Source organism: Apteryx rowi, unplaced genomic scaffold (assembly GCF_003343035.1).
Source record: "Apteryx rowi isolate R43461 unplaced genomic scaffold, aptRow1 scaffold_3, whole genome shotgun sequence".
Classification (NCBI taxonomy): Eukaryota; Metazoa; Chordata; class Aves; order Apterygiformes; family Apterygidae; genus Apteryx; species Apteryx rowi.
In genome coordinates, this window is record NW_020449418.1 from 7047132 (window position 1) to 7064234 (window position 17103).

The 17103-nt window shown below is 51.2% G+C and overlaps 1 protein-coding gene across 4 annotated transcripts; it reads right to left on the minus strand.

Moving 5' to 3' along the window:
- Positions 1–549: 549 nt before the first annotated feature.
- Positions 550–16985, minus strand: MFSD13A (major facilitator superfamily domain containing 13A). 4 transcript variants are annotated; one of them, XM_026069757.1, is made up of 10 exons: positions 16827–16985; positions 9420–9481; positions 8877–9145; positions 8323–8402; positions 7046–7495; positions 6026–6143; positions 4924–5020; positions 3985–4156; positions 3017–3210; positions 550–2502 (listed from the first exon to the last, which is right to left on the minus strand). In XM_026069757.1, exons 3-10 carry the CDS (start codon positions 9039–9041, stop codon positions 2249–2251), a joined length of 1530 nt encoding a protein of 509 aa, XP_025925542.1. In that variant the 5' UTR covers positions 9042–9145; positions 9420–9481; positions 16827–16985; the 3' UTR covers positions 550–2248. The 4 variants fall into 4 exon arrangements, with proteins under 4 accessions (XP_025925542.1, XP_025925543.1, XP_025925541.1 ...); XM_026069758.1 differs by lacking the exon at positions 9420–9481 and adding an exon at positions 11787–11834; XM_026069756.1 differs by lacking the exon at positions 16827–16985 and adding an exon at positions 11787–11802.
- Between the last annotated feature and the right edge of the window lie 118 nt (positions 16986–17103).

Sequence of the window (17103 nt, forward strand, 5' to 3'; positions counted from 1 at the left end):
CTCTACCAACGGGCAAGTGGGTCAAACAACAACCCAAAATAACTCCATGTGTTCAGCCTGACCCCTGCCCCCCTCTCCCTTCCCCTCACTACAGTAGGGTGTGAAAGTGGGAGCTTCGCAGGCAGAATGCAAGGGGTGGAGAGGGTGTGAGAGCTGAGTTTCCCCAGGAATCACCAGAGATCAGTCTCAGTAGGGCTGCATGAAGGTACACCAGAAGCAGGGATGAGAAGCACATCCAAGACAAACATGGCCCAGGGTTACAGAAGAGGCAGCCTTTTTGTGCCAGCCAGCAGCCTACATCTGGGACACAACCAGGACCGGGACAGCTCTGCTGGGATGCTAGAGGTCAAGCAAGCTCAAGCTCCTGCTCCCCTGTTGTTGAGGAGCTGCAGGATCCTGCTGGGCTCAGGAGAGCTTCAAGAAAGACCCAGATCAGGTCACTCGATAGAGACAACTTTCTGCCCTAAGTGTCCAGTGGAAAAGCAGCTACTAGGTGAGCCTATGCAGGGCCAGATGGGGGGGCTGTGAATTCAAATAGGACCACAGCAATACAGAAAAGATAGTCTTTAATTTATGAAATGAAGAATCAGTGTCAAACTTTGTTGTTAAAAGTCACACAAATAACTTATGACTGAACCATAATGAGCTACAGAAGCCTTGCAGCAGGAACCATGACAGCTTTGCTGCATCTTGGTCCAAGAGAGAAGGCAGCTGGGTCCTGAGGCAAGATGGCAGGTTTGTTGGCTGTGACCCCCAAGAGAACCTGGTAGAGAAGCTGGGGAGGTGACTGAGCAGAGAACTGCATGTCCACAACCACACACTGTCCTTCAAGCACTGCCTAGACATCCCTTCCACCTGCAGGAGGGCACAGGGCAGATATCTGCTGGCCTAGACCCAGCCTGCTTTAGCACATCTCTTCTGATCTGGTTTTGGCCACTGACATGTTGAGGATTGTGGTGATACTGGCCCTCACCTCAGGGATCCCTTTGGTGACTACCTGTCCATTCTGCTCCCGGCCAGAGCCAGGGAGACCAAATCTCCTGATGTCTTCCGTCAGCCCCTTGCTCAGCAGCCAGATAAGAAAAGCAGCCTCTGGGGCATCGCTTCAAACAGGGAGGAGCTGAGGTGTCTGTCCATCTGTCTCTCTCCACACAGAGGTAAAGTGTCAAGTGTTCAACTGCTCTGGGTTGTCTCAAACAAGCTCCTAAGAGGAATCAGAGGCACAAGAGCAAGACCAGCATCTCCTCCAGGCCGTGCTCCCTCCACAAGAAGGGAAGGCACTAGGCTGCCTTTGCTCAGGTACCTGGGATGGCTCTGCTACCCTCCCTCTGGGGCAGGGAGGCACTTCCATCCACTCAGTTAAAGGTTGGTTTGCTGATCTCGACCCTACAAGCCCCAGCCACTGTGGGAGGGTGCTCATGGCACAGATATGTGACAGTGCTGACTGGAAGGGGCTGTGGAGGGGACATCGGGGCTAAATGCAGGCAAGAGGACGCCAGGCAAGGTGTTCCAGCTCCAGGCTCTGAGCCCAGGTCAAGTGCACCGCATTTTCCCAGCCCAGTGACAACTCTCTCTGCGAGGCCACTTAAGAGGAAGCCTCAGCACAGAACAAGAACAGCCAGAGGACCCTGGCTGTACAGGATGTTGTCCCGGGAACAAGAAAAGTCTCAGAATAAATTTGGTCCAAGAACTGCAGCACTCTGTGTGGGAGGGGTTGTACCAGCTACTGGGAAAGGCCTTCAGGGTGCTCCCATCCCTGTCCTGAAATCACCCCTTGGTCACCTGGTTCCTCAGGAGCCTCCTACTCCACTCCCTGAAGCTGCAGGGCTCTAGCAAGGAAGGACTCCCTGCGCAGCCCCCCTCCTGCTCAGCCAGAGAGGCTGCAGCTCTCCAGGGCCATGCCCAGGGCAGGGCACTGGATGTGGCTCTCCATCACACACTGCAACCTGGTGCCTCCCGCTCCAGGATTAACAGCTCTCTCTCTGCTCCTTGGGACCGGAGACTGGCTAGGATAAAACGCTCTTGCTCCTGTGGGCACAGCCACCCCTCCCTGCCCCACTGCATGCTGAACGCTTCTCAGCCTTCCCCAGCAGCCACCTCCTGGAATGAGTAAACATTGGCATTACGGCATTTCACAGTTGAATCGTAAACACGGGGGTTTCTCAGCCAGTGATCCCTTTTCCTAGTCTGCAGTCCTGCGTCAGCCTGGAGCCAGAGAACGGGAACTCCCCCACGGGCTCACACATCCCTAGATCATTTTGACCTCTGGAGCTCGGCCTTGCGTCAGGCTTTGGCGCTGAGCCTTCACCATCTGCAGACGCTTCCCGTGCAAGCTGAACTGAGACCAGCTGAGGAGTTGCAGCAACGCGCACGTGATGGGTACGAAAACGAGGAGGTAAAAACAGCCCTGGCGAAGAGTTGGCTCCCAGGCTGCATCAGACTCCAGCTTTGGCTGGGCGCTCACCACGTTGCTCAAGGGGTCACGCTGGAAAATGTCGTAGCCTGGTGCCAAGGGAGAATTTGTGAGAGTGGGGACAGTAGGACCCTTGTCCCTTCCCTCTGAGTGACTGGGCTTGGAGAAGCAGAGACCCGTCACAACTTGGCAACTGAAGGAACTCTGTTTCCCTCCACCAGACAAAAAGTACTGCGGAGGACACTGAGCTCACAGGTCTTAGAAAGGGACAGGGCAACCAAAACCAATCTTAACAGCGTGGATTCAAATCTTTAACTTGCAAGCTGTGGGCAGTGTTGGCCTTGTCCTCAGCTGAGAGATGACCAAGCCCAGCACAGGGACAGGGAGCAGAGCCAGACCCCAGTGAAGCACTAAGTCACCTGCCAACTGGGCCAGGCTCCACACAAGCCTGAGCTCACTGGAACGTCTGTGCCAAGTGGGCAAGGCTGTATTACTGCGGCACTAAGGCATCCTGCAGGYGATCCTGCCGATGGGTCCTGTCCAAATGCCAATGCGCAGGGCTACCCTCGCCTGCCCTGCTGCCGTCCCCAGCAGCGCTCTTACCTGTGTACGCACAGAGCAGCCAGGTGCCGATCAGAGGGGCAAAGGTCTGGCCCGGTTTGGTGACCAGAGCAACCATCCCAAACAGCAGCGCTGAGGCCGCCTGCTTCCTACGGTTCAGGACTAGATCCTCATCCACCAAGTCAGTGACCACCAGGTTCAGCAACTTACAGGTCCCTTCTGTGAACACCCGGTTGCTGCAGGACAACAGGCAAAGCACTGAATAGGGGCACCGAGAAATGACAGGAGTAGGTGAGGGATCAGAGAAAACAGAGAGAGAGAGAAAGAGAGAAAGAGAAGAGAAAGGTTCCCCAGCATCTTAAATGAAGATTTCAGAAGCCCGTGGTACCAGAGGGGAGCACTGCTAACAATAAGCCATGTGTATCCTGCAGTGATGCCCTGAGTTAGTCCCAAACTGCAGCACAGATGTCCTTGGGGACAGGAGGAAGCCCACAGTATCTCCCCAACCAGCTTAGCTCCTGCCTGTAAGATGTGTGCAAGATGCATGCGCATGCCTGGCAGGACACAGCTCTGCAGGGAAGAATCCCCAGCCAAGTTCAGGCCAACAGGAGCTAGAGCGGCTGGGCAAGTGGCTAAAGGGCAGCTGCTGCACTTACTGAGAGCGATTTCGCCAGGCAGGCTGCAGAGGAGGAGGGGAGCTTGGCTCGGCAGCTGGGAGAGGCTGCTGCAGGCTGCCACCTGCCCTGCCAGATCTCTGCCCTCCCACATGACAGGGCCAGACCACTGCTGCCTCCCTCGCTCTGCTGTGGGTGCAGCCAGCAGATTCTGCAGTCACCCATCCCAAGCTCAGGTGGCTGTTAGAACTGGGAAACATCAAACCTGGGAGCCACTTGGGTTCTGTGCAACCCTAGCTTCTCCTCCCTGTCCCCAATTCCTCTCTGTAAAATGGGCACAAGCCACTTCCCTTCCCAGCTGGCAGAGAGCAGGAAAAGCGAGTGCTGCTTGCGTACCTGGCAATGAAGATGCAGAGCAGATACACCTGATCAGGTCCTGCAAGGAGCATGGCAACACTGAGAGCCAACTTCAGGAAGAAGAGTCCTCGCACCACAGCATAAACCCCACAACGGCGGCAGAGGGACAGGAAGTAGAGGTTGTTGAGGTGAGGGGCAATATAGGAAACACCTGAGCAGAGACAGAGACACAAATAACTTGAAGGAGTTTCAGTATCCACCTCCTCTGAGGACTGATACTGAGAGACCCTGTAGCCAGCAGGGGTGCAGGACAGGAAGTACAGAGTAACCCCCCCACACACATGGGAAGAGATGACAGTGGGTTACTTAGCGGGTTTGCAGCAGATCACACACTCTTCCTGCAGAGGGAGGTCTTCTTCCACCAGCCTCATGGGCAGGAAGGAAGAGCAGACTTGCCTAGTGTCACGCAGAGGCTGTGAGTTAGCCCTGGAGCAGAAATGAGAGGGATCGGACAGCATGACCAGACCCGGSCTGCACAAACCCTCCCAGGTAACTCTAGTCTTCTAGGAGCAGTGCCCACAGACCTGGAGCCTGGAAATGGTCCACATGCTACAGAAAGAGATTAAATTAAGGGCTGCTTCTCCTGTTGCACCCAATTCCTGTCCTGGAGCTGTATCTGCAGACACTACTATTACACTTGGAGCAAAACCTGTATGGAGCTGTGGAGCCTAGGCCAGAGCCCAACACTTYGTGCTTTTCACCATCAGAAAAGGCTCCAAGTTATTTCTCTTGTGCTCAGGAAGGAAGCAAGGTTGGAGACTCGGGAGGTCCCAGGGAAGCATGTGGGGTGTGTGTGTGGGAATCTTACAGCCCAGAGACCTGCAAGCACACCTCCCCAGCTGGACTATGTGAGGGGAAAATAAAGAGTCAGGCCAGATCCTAACCTGGCTGCTCCCTCCAGCCCCATCCAAGACTCACCTAGCAGGAAAGATCCAGTAGAGACAGAGATCTGGTCTGACAGCAGGTGCTCCAGAAATAGGGGGAAGAAGTTGCTGTTAAAGTGGCAGTGAAAAACCTGTGAAAGCAGCATGCAGACGACCTGATCAGCATGAACAGCAGTAAGAAGAAAACAGAAAAAGCCAATGGSCCCCTGTTCTCCGTTACCTTAGGTGCCCTGTGCCAAGGGATCATGCAGGATGGGCCTAGAGTACTTTAGCAGAGTGGGCGCTTGGCTGTGGAGGTTACGACACTGTAGGCTTTGAGACTGCAAAGCTGCAACACCACCAGTTGTGCCCGCTCTGTGCCCAGGGTCAGTACTGCTTCCCAGCTGTCAAAGTGTTCCTCACTAGTGCGCTTACTCTGCTAGAGCGATGAGGGGCACCTGCACAGCACACAGAGCTGCTGGGGCACAGCAGGGCAAGAAGGTGACAGCAGTGGCCACAAGGGTTTGTGGGAGGCAGTGGCATGGCAGGACAGAGAAGGCAGCGAGGCCCTCAAATGCAAAGATGCAGATCAGCATCCAGAGCTGGCCGGAGGGGAGCGTAGGGATCCCTGGGGAGACAGGAGCTGTGACTGCAGCACACAAAGCTTTGGAAGGTTGGGCAGGCTGCCGGCATTTGGTAGTAATCGCTGAAGAGGATGCAGAACAGAAACGGCAAAGGTCAGCTGGGAGGTGGATCCAGCTGGACAGCGAGAGTGGTGATGTGAGTCTCAGGAACACAAAAGGGGAAGGAGACGGTGCTGACAGCTAGGCCAGCAAACTTGCACTCCTGAACTCTTTCCCGCTGGTTTCTACACCCCACGTGGGCTGTGCAGAGCTCAGTCAGCCCTCTGTCATCTGGCCTGTGCTGCGGACAGAGGAGGGAGCTCCCCACAGCCCGCTGAGGAAGTATCCTCAGGTCACAGGCAGGGAGAGCAGCTACCAGCTGCTGAATCAGCCAAGTGTGTGCAGAAGGTTTCGAGAGCAAGTGGGTGCTGGAAACACCTCTGCCCTTCCTGGGGAACTGGCATCCTGTTGAATCACCATCTCAGACAGTTGCAGCTCATCCTCTGAATCACAGCGTGTCACTGCTGCACCTACCTGGACTAGGTTCATGCAGACAAACCAGAGGAAGTTGCGATGTCGGGAGAGCTGCTGGAGATACTCTGCCAGGGTGATCCTCTTCTCCTGGGGGACAGAGAGTTTCTCAATGTACAGCCTAAAGGGAGAAAAAAAGCTACCTGTGAGTCCTTCACGCAAACAGGGGAGAGCCCCCAGCCCCTCGTGTCCAGATGCAGACCTCTCTCTACTCAGCTCCCATCCTGACCTTCCCTTTTCCTGGACCAAACCAAAACAGCAGAGCTTGCAACAATGTTTGCTTATTGCTAGCAAGAACAACAGGCCACAGGTCTCCCAAAGAACGTTTATTCTCTGAATCTGAAATTCAGACCTTTGTTCACAAAAACATTCTTCTCTTACCAGCCATTCTACTACACATGCTCCTACTCCAGATCCCTACGGTTAGCTCACCTGGCAGATCTCAGCGGGATCTGCTGTGTTAGTATAGCATAATGCTGGCAGCTTATAACAGACAACAAATGAGGCAGCCCAAGGGAAGAGCCAGGGAGCTGAACAGAGAAACCAGCTGCATCATGGCCCACCAACAGCCCAGCCGCTATCAGGTAGCTAAAGCGAGCAGAGGGGTAAGAGACATTCACTTGTCCTGTTCAACAGGAAATGGGCAGCAAGGTGGTCTCATGCTCAAGCGGGAATATTTTCATAAGGTTCTTCTGACATTTTGCCACTCACAGGCCTGGGTGCTCTAGTTATTAACATTTCTTGTTCCAAACACTGGATGGGCCATACAGCAGGTCAGGGCTCTGCCTCCAGTTTGGGCCAGAAGTGTCACGAGATAGTTTTGTCCTATTTTCAGAGGGCCTTAGGAGCCAGTGTGGCAGAAGTGTTTCTGAAAACTGTATCAACAGACAAGAACCATAGATGATTAACAAAAATTTGCCTTGTCCTGGATCTTACCACACATTTAGTCTGCTGTAAAGCAAAATAGGACTCTACAGATCTATGCCAGGACTTTGTTCCAACTGCAGAACTGGTGACACTTACTCCTTCAGTGTTGATTCCTGGTCCCATTTTGCTTTTCCATCAGCCTCAAACCGCTGGCGGAGCAGCTGTGTTGACAGGGTAAAACCARTGATGGAGCAGAGGGCCAGCACCACGCAAAATATGCGAAAGGAAAAGAAGTCTTCTTTGTTCCACACTGCATAGGACATGAAGACGGAGAGCGAGCCTATGGCACTGAAGAGGGCGCAGTAGAAGTTGAGGCTAGTCCTGTCCTTTGCTGAAACAGCCAGGTCTGCGAGCAAGGCGTTGTGATGGAGGTCCACCATGGTGAGAAAGCTGTCGTAGAGGCAAAGGCAGAGAAGGAACTGCAAACCAGGATGAGTCCAGGCAACCCAGAATGCCAGGAAAGAGATGGCAAAGAGGGGCCCATTGTGGCTTAGTGCCCTGAGTCTCTTCAGAACTACTTCTGGGGAGGAAATCTCTGTTCCTGGCCTGCAAGAAAAGGAAAAAACAACAAAAAAACCCCACTCTTAGACACTTGGACAAAACCCATGTGACCAAACAGGAATCCCAGCCACATGCATCTCCCTCTTCATGCAAGTTGCATAAGCAGTCTAGACACAAACACAGCATTTGCTAATAAGCACCCATGTCAGATACCTTCTCAGCTAATATGCAGACAAATTGGGTTTAAGAAGGAAAAAAAAAAAAAAAAAAAAGGGAATGCGATCTTCTCTCCAGAACAAAGCTCTTCGTGACAGTTTTGCATTGTCTGCCTCAATCAGCACTTAAAAAGTGATCCCTACGCTTCAGTAAATAGCGTAAGGAGCCTTGCCATGAATTTCATTATAAGCTTGAAGGTAGTACACAAGAAACGCTAAGGGCCAACAGTGATCCACGATCCAGGGAGTTTGGGAACAAGTGATYTGAGGCATTCCAGATGGAATCATTGTCCTTTCTCCCCACTTTGTCTCCCAAATCACACACAGATACTTTCCAATGCCCCACTAAGAGGCTTGCTCATGTAGCAGAGGCTTCAGATTTTAGATGCCTATGTTTTAGGTTCAGTACCACTTGCGTAATTGTAAAGAATCAGAGTCACATCCACCCATGCAGATATGCTACTTCCTCTATAAGGACAGGTACTGAAATAAAATGCGAAGAGCTCTGAAGTCCAAAGGTACCAAGAAAAGGTGGTATTTATGAGTTCCATGCTCCAGCAAACATTCCTACACCACTTCAAAGCTGTCACTTGCACATTATCTCCCCCAGAGAGTGAACAGTTTCACAGCCTCTGCTGAAAATGGAACGTAACTTACTGCTGTGTGCTAAGGAAGACCCGGTCACTCAGCCAGCCAAACAGAGGGTCATTGAGGCTGTTCCAGATCAGAAACACAGTCTAGGAAAGAAGACAGAACAGTGAAACAAACCGCAGTGAGCTCCTGCAGAGACCCAATCTTGTTTTTGAAGCAACTGGTGCTCAGCTGGCACAGTGAATGACCAGCAGGAACCCTTTCAACACACCTTCCCAGSCCCATCACTGCTGTACAATTCTCCTGGCTATAACAGCTGACAGACTAAAATAGTGAGGCCAGTGGTTTTCCAGGTCTGTGAAATGCCCTGCCTCCCCACCCCCCAAGGAAAGGCTGTCTTAAGAACAAAGTCTCTGGGATTTCTATCTCAGCTTGTTCTCTGTTTATGTAAGTGTGGAAAAATAAAGAGCCCAAGTTAGCACTTGGAGGCCTCCCTCACTCCTTTCCCAAAGGGGAAATGCAGCTAATTACAACAAACAGYCTTTCCACTTTTAGCACAGAGCAGTCTTAGCTTCAGAATTTTTTATGTAAGAGGGCAGAAATCCATGGAAAAGACTAACCTCTCCTATCCAAAAGGACAGTTTATCAATCTTGTAAACTGAGACAAAGGTGTCCACGTAGTACAGGAGGAATACGTTGTGCAAAATGGAAACAAACAGCGACAGGGACCCATAGATCACTGCAGTGGGCAAATGAAAAAGACAAGCCAACAGCCGCAAGCCCATGGTGGTGTATTCAGTGTTCGGCTCCCTAGATCACCTCCATTTCAGATGGGACGTCTTCTCCCAACACCTGCTAGATCTTTGTTGGGGCCAATCCATTGTTGCTCCTGCAGGAAGGAAAAAAAGATACCAGATTCATTTTCTTAAATAAACTAAAAGTTGAACCAAATTAATTGATAAGTTTTTGCCAGCAGAGATCAGAATTCATACTGCTTTAGGAGTTGTTCAAACGCAAATTGGATGGGATTTAAGAGGCTAAAAGCTGTCTGCTGCACTAAAGCTGTTTCCTTAAGCAGAGGCCAAGCTGTGGGCTCTCAGGAGTACAACGGTCTCCTCACGAGCAGGCTGCCCAGTCCTTTATACTGTAATGTTCTCTGTTACCTGGCAAATAGCTGATTAGCTCCTTCCATCTCTTTAAAGGCAAGGTCACAAGAGGAAACAAGCTAGACAGGTGCAAACAAAAAAGCAGTCTTTAGAAAACAGAACTAGTCACTGACATTTTTAGGTATCAGTGTAAATTTTTAGCCAAATAGAAATGACAACTCTGATGTAATCTCACATGTGCACACTGCTTTCCCCAAGCAGTCACAGCAGACTGCACTGGGTTCGCTCAGACAGGAGTTATTTACGGCAAGCAACATCGCTGCTTTGTGGCATGGGCAGACACAACCAAAACTCGATGGCATGCAGCAGACACAGTGCCTTCATGTGACAAAGGTGGCCAAAAGTCATTTAGCAGCTGTCCAGCTTCTCTTTGAATGGCCTGAATTTTAGGATTGCTGTCTGAAATAAAGATGCTTTTGCTGGAGAGCAATATATATGGAAAAAAAACAACAAGTGGAAACAGCAGCCTTACACTGAAACAAGTCACTGCATGTTCAGGAGGTGCCAAGGTGCGAGTGGAAGGGAAGGGAGGACTCCTTACACCAGCACTGACATGGAGCACCAGGTCAGGAAGTCCAGTTGTCTTCCTCCCATGATATGCACTCAATGCTTTTCAGACTGAAGCCCGTCTCATGGTCAGGATGCTACAGACCAGAGGCAAAACACAAGGCACCTCCGTGCATGCAACTTCTGTATCTGGTGAGACTGGAAGGGTTCTTGCATCAGTGCAGGTCGGGCTGACAGGGGCTGAAGATGTTAAGAAGCCACAATGTGCACATGGCACGTAACAGCAGAATCACTACAGCAACAGTGTCAAAAGCAAGATAAAGGACTGAAAGAGACTCCAGTTTCAGCCCTCCAGAGTCCACGTTCACCCAATTCAGACACGGTCTGAATTGGACCAGCTTCACAGTGCAGGGTAAGAGCGAGCATATCAGGAACAGGAAACAGCCCAGCAAGTCAGCCTCCTAGGGCTTGCAACATCAGCTGCCTCAAGTCCAAGCAGAGGAAGCAGATCAAGGGGAAGAATAAATGGCCAGCTATGAAATTTGATGAAATTCCAGTCCCATTCAGCATTTCCCAGAAGTCATGAGTCTGACCACTTCTAGGCAAGATGAGAAAAGCAAAAATAACCGTCTCTTCTGCCCAGCCCAAGGAATTCCTCGTAACTAGCTCAGCAAGAGCAGGAACAGCATTTGTTCCAATCAATTACATCACTAGATTGAAACTGCACATCGACTCCACTCCCAGCCCAAGCTCTAGACCTCAATGAGATCCAACTGCAGAGCCCTCATGGAGCTGAGCCACCATTCTGTATCCCTGCCATGCCAAAACCCATGGGCAGATGAAAGGAAGACAGTGCTTGGAGGGGAATTCAGCCAGACAATGAACATTTATAGGTGTAATTAAAGACAGACGTGCTGACGAGCTTCAAGGGGAAATTGCATTTACTATGGTCATAAACTGAAAAGGAATCAAAGATTTGTAATGTGTAAAGATAAAGGTTTGGAAAAAATGGAGAGCCAAGCCATCTGACCTACTGACGAGTCCCGCGTCTCTCACCAAGAGCCTTCGGCGGAAGACTGGTTCGAGGGCAGATTAAACCATCAAAGTGTTGGGTGCCCTCATGAATGGGGTGCAGAAGAAAGCAAACGCTGTCATTTTGCACCATATGAAGCCTCAGTGTACCCCGATTTTCACCACTATGTGTGCGCCTAGCCCCAAAACAAACTTCTTGAGAYGCAGAGATGAGGGAGGATCAAAGAAGGGCAACTAAAATGATCAAGGAGCTGAGGCAGCTGCCTGCTGAGGAAAGACTAAACAGCTGGGACTCTTCAGGCAGAGAGGAAAGGCTGAAAGGGATGTGATCAAGGTTTACAGAATCCCATGCACAGTAGACAGTGAATTCACAGTAGGTGAATGTGGAACTGTTATTCACCAAGCACCAAGACACAAGAACTAGGGGCACTCAGCGTAACTTGCAGGAAATCAGTTTAACATAGACAAAAAGCAAATACTTCTTTACCCGGCAGGTAGTAAACATCTGAAATTTGCTGCTGAAGGAGATTGCAAAGGTGGGTGGCGGGTTCAAAGGATTAGACAAATTCATGGACAAGAGGTCCATAGAGAGCTACTAAAGGGGATCAGGCAGGGAATCCCCTCTAACATCCCAAATCCAAGGACTATGGATGCTGGGGATGGATGAGTGCAAAGGCCCACAGACAGTGGCCAGGTTCATGCGCTCTCCCCCTAAACAGCATCTCCTACTGCCGTTGTGGGACAGAATATGSGGTGAGATGGACCAACGGGATGACCTGTTAGAGCAATTCTTACACTTCAATCTACATCACTGCTGCCACTCACCAGTCTTTGGCGAGTTGTTGAGAGCAGTAAAACAGCAGATAACAAACCCTAGGAGAGGAAAAAAAAAAAACAAAAAACAGAACAGTGTAATTTTCTGTCATTTTATCCCCCGTGAACAGGCTTGTTGTTGTGGGATCAGACAGCCACAAGTGCCAGCATGAAGGAAGTGCTGGGAACTTAGCTTAAACTTCCACAGAACGCTGTTTCTGCAGCGTAAGGCCAAAGGAGCAGTAGGCCCCACCAGCCGCACCAACGGGACCTGTGCACAACAGGAGAAACACGGAAAGCAATAGTAGAGTGTCTGCTTTTCATTCATATAGGAATTAAAGGGAAAAATATGCCCCAAGTTGATTCTGAGCCAACAGGTGCTCCATCCTAGGCAGTTCTCTTAATGGGACAGTAATTTTTGTGATACACACAACCACAACCAGAGGATTAGAGCAGTTCGCTGCATGCCTGCCAGGAACCTGGAGAAGGGGTGTCCTGACTAGTATTTTCAGCTGTATAACCACCACATTGAACAACCCACACCAAGTGAGAGGAAGGATAGGATAGAAGCGGCAGTTTTAAGGAGAAGAGAGGGTGCTGGGGGTGAGCTTCTCTAGTGTTACCAGCACATGCACATAAATCCATCCTGCTGGTGAATAAGAGTGGTTTGGCAGGTGGAGGTTATTTTAGACAGATAACATGTGGCTGCACATGGGAAGATCCGGGGGAGTTTCAGGCCCACATCCCCAGCCCACGTGGCAGCCCTCCTACTCTGACTCACTCTGAGGCAGCAGTTAATTGCTGTGTTACTACTGGGAAGGGAYGAGGATAATGGGTAGGTGACAAACAGTTTAAAAACCTCAAGCGTTGCTAGTAACAGCTAGTTGTACATCAGTTCAGTACAACGTCCCTCAGAGGGGGCATTGCACAGCCATTACCCCCACGCTAGCACGGGCTCGAGGCAAGCGGATGTACCCCCAAACCTAGCGCTAGCGAAGCCCTGCGTTGTGCCAGGGGTTGCGTATCCCAGAGCCTGTYTGAAAGCAAAGCCCGCTCAAGGCTTGGTACGCAGCACTGCACTTCACATAAGTATCCATCCAAATGATGCTTCGCTAAGCACACRTTGCACAAACCACAGCTGCTGAAGTTTCCAGAGACACCTCATTTTGTCATTTATATGCTACGGCGCTGTTTAAGAAAGGTGAAGTTCCACTTCCTCTCCCTCTTTTCCCTTGTCACTGCCTCACAGATRCGCAGCCCCCCAAAGCCAGCGGGCATGTGTAAATGATTTCACTTTGCTGGGATAGTTGTTAGGTCGTTCCCCACCCCCCCATCTGCAAGTGTGCAGATKAAAAGAATCAAATTATAGCTGTCCGTAAAAAGTAGATTCTGCTTCTATATCCAAAGCACTGTGTTATTTAAGTTTGCCATACTGGTATTTTCATAACCTTTTCCTTTGGATAGAGCATTACTCATAGTGTATGTCAGAACTTTTCAACATAAGGCTTTAAGAAATAAGGGAGAAAGAGCTCCAAGAGGGAATAGCTATCATTCGTTACACTGAACTTCTAAAGCACAGTCATAAAGAAACAAGCTCGTAAATTAGAAAGCARCTAGCCTTAGCTTCAGAAAACTCCCACCTCTGCATTCGACATCTGGCTTTGCTCCTGCCGGTGACGTTTGCAGATCTTATCGTTTTGATAAGGCTGTTCGAACACTGGCTACAGGAAAGCATTGCCTTTGTTCGAGAGCGCTGGCACACAGCAGCTGGAAATACACCACGGTTAAGGGCTCTTACATCTGTTCCAACTTCCTAGCCAATTCACAGCTGGATTCACAAGTCACCGAGTCCCGTGAGGATTTGGCAACCCCTCGGCCTTAGAACGAGACCCAGCTGCCAGCGCCTGAGCTCCGGCCTTCCACGGCTGAAGCCTGTTGTACCAACTTGCCAACAGAGCCATATGTGCGAATCCTGGCCCAACTCAGTCTTTTAAGGAGGGCCAGATAATTCCTATATGGTGAAGTTGCCCCTCAGGGACCTGAAAAAGTCATCTGCAGACCTGAGCACTGTAACAGGATGACTCTCCAGTTCATTCTTCACTAAGCGGGTAATGCAGCCTGGAATATCCCAAATAATATTTCAGGATACGTCTAGCAGTCACTAGAGGGCCTCTGCTGCATATTCTGCATTCTGGGAGGCTTATTGGCTCAAGGAGAGGACCAGACAAATACACTAACTCCATGTTGCTGTGTTCACAACACAATAAATCCATCAGCAGGACAAGCTGCCCGAGAGGGGACGATATTTCTAGACATTCCTAGTGTCCAGACAGAATGGGGCTGCTGGCTGTCCAGCCCCATTCCCGGGAAACCTGGCTAGAGCTGCTCCCATGAACAAGCTGCTGCTCCGAGGACTGTTCCAGCGTAGTGCYTGGTGGGAATGCCAGTTTAAATAAAAGTGACTTCATTCCAGGATGAACCAGCCCACATGGAACAAGGTCACTTTTGTTCCTGAATAGCTGCCACAAAAAGAAGTTACCCTGGAACAGTTACAGCTCAGTTGTTCCTTCTCTGCAGCTACACCAGCCAATCAGTGTTTAACAACCTATAAAAATCTCTAAATTCACTCTTTGCAGGTGAACATCTCTCTAAAAACCAGATGCACCCGCAAATCCACTGTATCAGTGCTGGGGACGGAGATCCTTATTTCAATCTCAGATACAGCTGTTGTCCTTCCAGATCCTACAAGTGACATCCTCAGCCAGAGGACACACAACCATGAATGTGTTCACCTGGTCAGGCATATCAGTCAGTGACAAGTCCATTTGGTGAGCATGGAACAGGCTCTGCACACTCCTTCTCCCCCTGCACAAGGTACCCTAGGAGGCCACCACAGCGCAGGTCCTCACCCCMTGAAGCTACTCAGATTCTGACAGGTTCTGTTCAGTAAGAATGGAAATCCCTGCATAAAACTTTTCCCACTAACTCTGACTCAAACTTAAAAGACCTTCACTTCAACCAAAAAAGAGAGTCTCAAAATCCTAKTCCCATCCCACGAATACAACTCAACATTTCCTTAAAGAATCCACTTGCCAACAGAGAAGCTTGATGAAACATCAAACACAATCCCAAGTGAAACATTAATGAATTCACTGACGGCAGATTCCCAGCAGCCTGGTGTCTGAAAAGTAAAGCAATAAAGCCCTCAATAACCTGATACCAGCTGGGTCAGGCAAGCAAACGTGCTACTTTGAAGAGACTAGGAGGGTGTTTCTCAGTTATGCTTACAATTCAACAATCATAGATACCTTGGTATCATGAGAAAYTTGGCAACACCCTTCCCATTACCAGCAATCATGTGTTTCCATCAGATGCTTCTGTCACTCCCTCCCAGTACACCGGAACAAGCACGTGAATAGAAATGCTCCACAGACAATAATTAACATTTTGAATTAGCTGGCATTTTCTGTGGAGCTGTGTGCTGCGTTCAAGGAGAGCAATCTTGTGAAATCAGATCTCGTTCTTTGATGAGATTACAAGGCTCGTTAATAATGGTAACTAGGTAGATCTCATAGTCCTGGAATCTGGCAAGACACTGAACTTAGCAACACGTGGCATCCCTTTTCTAAGCAATTCATTGTTTTACAATGCACAGGAAATGTGTTAGATGGATTAAGAACCGGATCTCCRAGAAGTTGCCATCAGCGTAGGTGCTAATCCTGTAGTGGACTTCCACCATTACCAGGTAACACTGGCATCAAATTGCACATTTGGCAGTATATACGTAACCATTTTTGAAACCAACCCACAAGAGTGGAATCACAGAAGCTAAAAAAAGGGATTACTGCACCAATAGATGCTGTTCTTCTTTAGTCTTATTACGAAGCACACCACMAGGTGGGAAGCACTTAGTAAGGTTGTGCCCAAGTGGGAGCAACTGGGAGTTTCCACTATAGCATCTTGGTTTTTCTCTCTCCAGGGGACTCATTTCAGCGTAGACTGTCAGGGAGACTTTTCACCTGCACAAACCTTCAAAGCTGCAGTTGCTCCCCTAACACCCCTGCTTTAGCTACCAGACCGTAAGCTATTAACCGAAGGGCTAAGCACAGTCCAGCCACTGAGGCCACCGGAGATCTCTATGGYGTTGAGGCCTGAAAAATACAACACTAGATCACCAAGTAAATTAGCCCACATCCACACGAGCATTTTTGTCTGCAGGAAATGAAGGTGCGAAGCTGGGCGACACCTCCGAAGCGAGGCTCGGGGACAGGGACGCCATTTCTTCTGTCACCCAAAAGAGCAGTGGTGCCACCGCCACCCCCTCAGAGCCAGCCGGCACCCACAGCAGGGCCCCTCGAAAGCAGGGAGAGGCCTAGCAATGCCRGGAGCCAACGGAGAGCCCAGGCAGGGGCGATGCTGACATCCCCCAGCGTGAGAAAGAGGTTTTCCCTCAGCCTCGTGGTCGGCCGATTTGGGACTTTGCCATGTGGTTGGCRAAGGTGCGATGGGGACAGGGGAGGCAGGGCTCCCCACGCCACCTGGCAGAGGGAAGGCCAGGGCCACCTCTCCTTCCCCGTCTCGGCAAGGGAATGGKAATGGGTCCCCTGCCCCCAGACACTGACAGGAGTCTGCTGCCATGGCAGGGAGGGACGCCCCCCCGGGACCAAATGGGACAGCCCAGATTAACGGGGGGAGGCACAGCCCAGGGCTGTACCACCGCGGGAGGGTGGGGGGATACCCATCACCTCCATTGTAGGGGGGGTACCCCACAGGGGCTGTACCACTGCGGGGGGGGTCACCCACTTGCCCCACTGCAGGGAGAGGGTTACCCCCAATGGGGATGTACCACTGCGGGGGGGGGTTACCACCACTGCAGCCGCCCCACTGCAGGGGGGCGCAATACACTTCCCACCGCCCACGGGAAGGAGCGTCCCCACCCAAACACACCAGACAGAACCTGGTCGGCACCAGGGCGGGGGGAAGCGACACCCCACCCCGCACCGGGGCGCCGAGACCAACCCCCGCCRCAGCCGCCCCCTCGGCACCTCCTACCTGCGTCCGTTACCGGCGCTGCCCCCGCCGTGCTGCCGTCGCCGAGCTGCCGTCGCCGAGCCGCGCATGCGCCCCGGCGACCCCAACTCCKCCCCACAACGAGCTCCGGGCAGAGGCCATCTTGGGTCGTGGCAAGGGAAGCCGCTCCTCCCGGCAGCCATCTTGTGTGAGGGCAGCTCGCTGGGAAGCAGCGGAAGGTCACGGCGGCGCTCCCTCGCCGCTTCACGGAGCGGGGCGGGGCGGGCTCCCCTAGGCCCTTCTAGCCAGAGGAGGCCTG